Below are 6,040 nucleotides of genomic sequence, written 5' to 3'. Positions count from 1 at the left end.
CAACCAATGCACATAGACATATGCTTCTGCGCCGATCCCCCGATCCAACAGGCAACAGCTTATCCACACGACATGTCTGCAACTGCAACACTCCCGAAATATGTTTATTAGACAAGAAAAGGAAGTGCTTAGCTGTGCCCATTTCTGTCCTTATAGAAACAGTTAACTTGTTTAGCTTGCATCGATGAGTTCGTAGCCCATTGCGGCATTTTATATGCGTCATAATTGAGGGTCTGTGTGCCGCAAAAACCCGGGAAAATACGGTAGCTCTTCGTCACTAGGTTCAATCCAGAATGACAGGTGGTGCTGGACACCTGGTATTTCCTTTTCTTTTCTCTTCGATAATGGGGGACCTGGTATTTCTCCATTTGTGAAATGGCTTCTGACCTTCCCTGGAGTTAAGAAAATGGAGGGTTCTGGAATATTGTAAATGGACACTGACATCAGGTTCTGATTTCTGATGCTTTTTTTTTGAAAAGGAGGTTCTGATTTCTGATGCTGAAATGATGTAAATGGAGTTAAGAAAATGGAGAATTCTCAAGTATTGTAAAATGGTAGTAGTAGTGATGTCTTTTTCCGGCTGAGCCTGCAAATGATGGTATTATCTGTTACTGAATTGGTAAGACAAGCAAGCTCTGGAGATTGGTTTGTGATGCTGCATGGTTAGAAAATTTCATGGCAGAAGCACGCAAGCAAAGAAGATAATACAAGTTTTATGGCAAACAAATAAGCTATCAAGAACAAATATTGATGGAATGGGACACATCACCATTCCCCAAAGAAATAGGTCAGACGTGTGCCTCGCAAGAAAGGAGGTCTCACTTCATAGCTGAAGGTCTACATCTAGTTCAGCAATATGAAATACCAAGTACAAAACTAGCTGTGGGTGGCAATGGCATTTCAGATGGTCCAAAGTTGCTGTTGTGCTCTTAACTACATTTCTCAATGCTACCTAATACCAGCAAGACTACATAATGTCCTTTCAAGGCACTATGATTAAGGACCATGAGCCACATGCCTGATCTTAATCTGACAGACATGGGCAACCATTAATTCGTTCTGAAACTTTAAAGAATTTGACAGTGGAGAGGTCAAGTTGTGTGTAGTAAAACAGCCAGCCATTTTCCAGAACAATCTCTGCAAAACATTCAGCCTACTAAGAAGTAATGCAGAAAAATAAAATTCAACTCCCTTGTTAAGAATATTTTGATACTAACAGTTTGAGCTTCCTACTTTTGTACTTCCTCTGTAAACTAATATAAGAGCGTTTAGATCATTAAAATAGTGATCTAAACGCTCTTATATTAGTTTACGGAGGGAGTATCATAGAACATCGAAGTTGTGTGTAGTAAACAGCCAGCCTTTTTCCAGAACAAGCTCTGCAAAACTAATGCAGGAAACTAAAATTCAACTTCTTGTGAAGAATATTCTGATACTAACAGTCCGAGTTTCCTTATTTTTTATAGTAGAACATCAAAGCACAAGGAAATGATTAGCAGAAGAACACAATCCAAGTACAGCTTAAACAGCAACAAGTCAGCAGGCATGAATTGGCCCCTAGAGAATAAAAAAGGAAAAAAAAAAGAAGAAGAGGTGCAGCCAACTAACTTGCCACCATATTTAAGCAGTCGTCATGCTACCCTCTCAGAAGATTTAGCTCCCTCTTCCTCCCTCCTCCCTCCAAACCAAACTCCTTGTTCTTCATCACCATCGTCAGGCTCGAGCTCGCTTTCTTGATTCGTCTACAGAGTGAAACTGGTTCTGAAGATTCAGAAATAAAGTCGGCTTTTCGGAGTTTTCGGGCAGCTTAAAAGTACTTGCTCTTGAGGTAAGCTATCTTCTGCTCTTCTCTACACGTCTTGTGTTGTATATAATTCCGGACCTCTGAGAAGCTTTTGTTTATCATGGCATGAGAGCTGAATTTCCCGAGAAGGCGAAAAACAGCTTAAATCCTAGCATACAGTTGTTCTGAATGCATCTGTGATCTTATTGGACATTTCCATTCCTGTAGGAGCTTTTCTTTGTGTAGGCCCTCACAAATGGCGGTAAAGATGAAAGGGATCTTCAAAGGGCTGAGGATATTCTCGCACATGTTTGGTAATAACCCCATCTTCCTTTCTTGTTCCTCGGTCCTCCCGACTTCAAATACAGTTATGTTGGTTTATTTTTTCGAAACAAAAATAAAAATAAAACGAACAAGGGCCCAACCGGGTTCGAACCGGTGACCTATTGATCTGCAGTCAATTGCTCTACCACTGAGCTATGGACCCGTTGTATGAATTTTGTGATACATACATGTGCTCAACAACTGTGCCTATGGCTATGAGACATCACAGAAATTAATGAATGTAATTTCTACTTACACATGTAACTGTTGTTCTGCTGCAGCTCAAAAGGAGCATGAGATGGAAATCGGGTTCCCTACAGATGTAAAGCATGTGGCTCACATAGGGTTGGGCACCAGCGACACATCTCCAAGCTGGGTAAACATGCAAATAACTTGAAGTCCTTTTCAAATTATCTTCTTGTAGATCATCAGACTTTATTATGCCATCATATTATGAGTCTATCTATTGTCGTCTAGTATTGTCACTGATGGATAATGTGCATTGATCATTTTAGATGAATGAGTTCAAGTCGTCAGAAGATATGTCTGCAGGCTCTCTGAGCACAGCTGAGCAGTCAAGGCAGACTTCTTGGACCTCTACAGGTAATTAGCATCCTCTCATTTATCTCTGTCAAGAGTTAAATATATCCAACATTCAAAAAAGACATAAATATATTCAGAAATGGATAAAGTTTCATTCAGGGGTGATCCCTGATTTTCCACCGTAAAAGTTTCACATCGCTTATATGTCAGTGTCGTGACGACGGATTTGTATATAAATTAGAACATATCGAGACTTTACCTATATAAGACCATATGACTCTGTTATTGCAAAATCTGCATGACTAATCATTAATGTGCATAAGCATGAGAATCTTCCTGAGCTGTTTTCTAATGATCAGTAGTAGTGGCGTAGCACTACACAGTTTTCCCCATTGGTTGCCTCCATGCTTACTAGGTGCTGACCAGCAGTATTATATTTCTGCAGACTTTGAGCCAGCAAGATCCATGCTGCCAACTGAGATCAATTTCCCAGACAGACCAGCGCAGGAGTCCTCCTCCTGCCCCCCAAGAGGCCCCAGGAAGGCAAGGAGGAAGAAGACCAGGACATCGTCTCCCACCTCCTCTGCAAGATCATCTTCCTCGAGGTCGAGGGCCTCCTTCGCGACGGCGTTCGACGATTTCAACGAGTCGCAAAGAGGGCTCCGGGTCGTGTAAAAAAATCATGTGTGGCCACCTTGCATATAATACATGTTTCGGGTTTAGGGAGGGGAGGTGATTTGTGAATTGCTTTATTCTTTGTCCAGTTTAACAGATGGTTGGGAATGCAAAAGTAAGTTGGAAGTTGATCGATGTTTGTTGTCCATAAAGCTTTGGTATCGCGCAATCACAGATCTTGTTTCACATTGTTTTTCAAAGACACGTTACTGTAAAAAAAAGTGCTAATCAAAGGCATGCCTGCCAGAGTAATGTCAATGATCATGACATGTTGTGGACTAAGCATGAGACCAGCAGGCCCTGTGAACTGTTTGTTTTCCACGCCACCAGGACAAACGTGCTACTGACCGACATGATGAGATGCAGAGATGGTTCATCATGCCCATCACTTTGTTCAAGAGCCATGCACTTCCTTCAGACAGAACATGACTAACATTATGGGCTGCCACATTGGTCGGCTAACTTTGATCAGCATTTTGCAGTTAGGTCAGTAACAATCTGCCTGTTGTGATTATGCAGCTGCAGCCTGTCTTCCTTGAACTTGGGTGAAGCATATTTTTCTGGATATATTGCTCAAAAGGAGATGGTTTATAAGGTCAGGCAGATGCACGAAGATAGGTAGCCTCGCCAAAACATTGCGAGAATCTTATTGCGAACATAAGGTAAAGTGAGGCAAGGAATATATATTATATGAACAATAGCATCAGCATCAACTATCAAGTAGGAGTAGACAGCAAGAATCCTGTGCTATGCGGCACTTACCGAAAAGAAGAGCCTTACAAGGAGAGATCAAAAGAAGACTTTCTGAAGGATTCCTTTCTCAAGTCATATTTGGGAGAAGCATGGAGTTTCAGGCTGAAGCTGGCTTCACGCTCCATTTTACCGTTGGAGCTCGCATCGCGGTTTGAGCCTTGTAGTCTTTATGACCGTGCTCTGGCACGTTTAGCTAGGAGGCTTTATTACCTGGATATCAAAAAGTTTAGTACTAACCCTAATCCACTATGCTAGCCTAGTAGTACTAAAATCCAACGCTGTACTAGTTTTTTTCATTTTGAGAAACGCTGTACTGGTTGGACCGAACACTCTGCATTGTTCGTCCATAGTTGTACTAGTAAATCACCCTACAAAAATTAGACACTGCTCCGTGGTCTGGAAAAGAACTCTCTTTTTCTCTGTTCGCCTCGGGGAGTTTCACCGGAATTCCTTAGAAAATTCACATTAAAAAGTAATTTGCAAAGAATTAGCAAAATGGACTATGCAGAGAGCAGGGGCTGAAAATTTGGAAAGTTACAGTCAGTTTTTGTCCTCACCATTACATACTACAAAATAAGTGTCTGAAACTCCATCAAATTAACTGAAACACCCTTACACAAAAAAAGTAACTGAAACGCCATTGAAGAAAATTGGCTGGAAGCTAAAATAATCCTTAATGTTATGTGGCGACCGTTCTCTAGGAGGAAAACCCCAGCGAATCTGACAATGGCAAATTTCAGATATAAATGCACTAAAATAAACGAAATGTCATGTTTTTTTTGTCAAAAATGTCATTCCCCAAACACTAGAACTGCCCGCCGCGCCGTTCGCAAATGCCATCCTGCCTAGCGAAGGGTCGCTGGCTATTGCAGTCCAAAATAATAACCAGACACCTGCATTTTATCATGTCAGCTAGTAGGGAAAATCAAATCGTATGTTTCAAAGTTCAAATCGTATGTCGACCAACTTAACGGGACCCTGCCGGCAATGCAAAGTGCCTGCGTCCTATTCCTCGTCGTCGCGCCACTCTCGTACCAAAGCACAAAAAAAACGCATGGAGAACGACGTTGCCCATATGCAGGAGCCAACGCCCGCGGACTTTTACCGGCGCACAAGCCATGAATATATGCCTGTGCCACTCCGCAAAGGCTCCGTCAGCTCAGCCGCAGCATAGCACAGCAGAGAGGACGCCATTGCAGCCAGGGCAAGCACAAAGACAGCTCGAAAACTTGGCGGGGAGATAGTTCGGCTAGCTCAAGGTATCCATGGAAAGCAAGGCACCCTCGTGAAGCCCCGGCAACGATCTCGAGGCCTACAAATACCCGGCGGCTCAGGCTCTTCCATCTCATCGAGTAGAGGAAGAAGCACTTGTGCTGTTGTGCAATCTTGATCGGTCTTGTGGCTGTCTAGCTAGGGAGTTAATTTGGTTTTGCAGTGATGGCGAAGGGTGCGGGTTACGGGCTTGGGTTCGCGTGCTTCGCTCTTGTGGCGGCGATGGCCGGCGCGGCGCAGTTCAAGGTCGGCGGCGACAGCGGGTGGAGCGTGGCCGGCGCCAGCAAGGAGTCGTACAACACTTGGGCGATGAAAAACAGGTTCCAGGTCGGAGACACACTAGGTAATCCACACACGGCCGAACACCTTCGTCACGGATCAAGATTTCGTCTGCCACGGGCCATGGCCAGACCTTCGACCTCTTCTTCTTCTTGATGTGTTATTAATGGTGGTTTTGTGCTTGTGCAGTGTTCGTGTACCCCAAGGACAAGGATTCGGTGCTGGTGGTGCAGCCGGCGGACTACAACGCCTGCAACACGTCGTCGTACGACAAGAAGTTCGCCGACGGCAACACCGTCTTCAGCCTGGACCGCCCCGGCGCCTTCTTCTTCGTCAGCGGCGTCGAGGCCAACTGCCGCGCCAACGAGAAGCTCATCGTCATGGTCCTCGCCGGCCGCAACGACACAGGCA

General features: G+C 44.1%; 2 protein-coding genes and 1 non-coding gene across 3 annotated transcripts; 2 read left to right on the top strand and 1 right to left on the bottom strand.

The window, feature by feature from the left end:
* Nucleotides 1-1,633: 1,633 nt before the first annotated feature.
* Nucleotides 1,634-3,460, top strand: LOC125531112 (CRIB domain-containing protein RIC10-like). Its single transcript, XM_048695518.1, has 5 exons — nucleotides 1,634-1,828; nucleotides 2,012-2,097; nucleotides 2,389-2,483; nucleotides 2,623-2,710; nucleotides 3,096-3,460. Exons 2-5 carry the CDS (start codon nucleotides 2,040-2,042, stop codon nucleotides 3,323-3,325), a joined length of 471 nt encoding a protein of 156 aa, XP_048551475.1. The 5' UTR covers nucleotides 1,634-1,828; nucleotides 2,012-2,039; the 3' UTR covers nucleotides 3,326-3,460.
* Nucleotides 2,199-2,270, bottom strand: TRNAC-GCA. Its single transcript has one exon. It is a non-coding gene; the product is annotated as a tRNA-Cys (tRNA).
* Nucleotides 3,461-5,182: 1,722 nt separating the features above from the next.
* On the top strand, nucleotides 5,183-6,036 carry LOC125531111 (early nodulin-like protein 1; the record flags this gene model as incomplete). The annotated part of the gene is made up of 2 exons (XM_048695517.1): nucleotides 5,183-5,693; nucleotides 5,819-6,036. Coding segments are annotated over exons 1-2 (396 nt in total), but the record flags the coding sequence as incomplete, so codon positions are not given.
* Between the last annotated feature and the right edge of the window lie 4 nt (nucleotides 6,037-6,040).

Source organism: Triticum urartu, unplaced genomic scaffold, assembly GCF_003073215.2.
Source record: "Triticum urartu cultivar G1812 unplaced genomic scaffold, Tu2.1 TuUngrouped_contig_6812, whole genome shotgun sequence".
NCBI classification, from domain to species: domain Eukaryota; kingdom Viridiplantae; phylum Streptophyta; class Magnoliopsida; order Poales; family Poaceae; genus Triticum; species Triticum urartu.
This window is presented reverse-complemented; position numbering and strand designations above follow the sequence as displayed.

What these genes read in the sequence shown, in the direction of transcription:
- LOC125531112 (XM_048695518.1), top strand. Translation starts at nt 2,040, where the DNA reads ATGGCGGTAAAGATGAAAGGGATCTTCAAAGGGCTGAGGATATTCTCG. An exon ending in GCGACACATCTCCAAGCTGG is followed by an intron (nt 2,484 to 2,622) that starts GTAAACATGCAA and finishes TGATCATTTTAG; the next exon opens with ATGAATGAGTTCAAGTCGTC. An exon ending in GACTTCTTGGACCTCTACAG is followed by an intron (nt 2,711 to 3,095) that starts GTAATTAGCATC and finishes ATATTTCTGCAG; the next exon opens with ACTTTGAGCCAGCAAGATCC.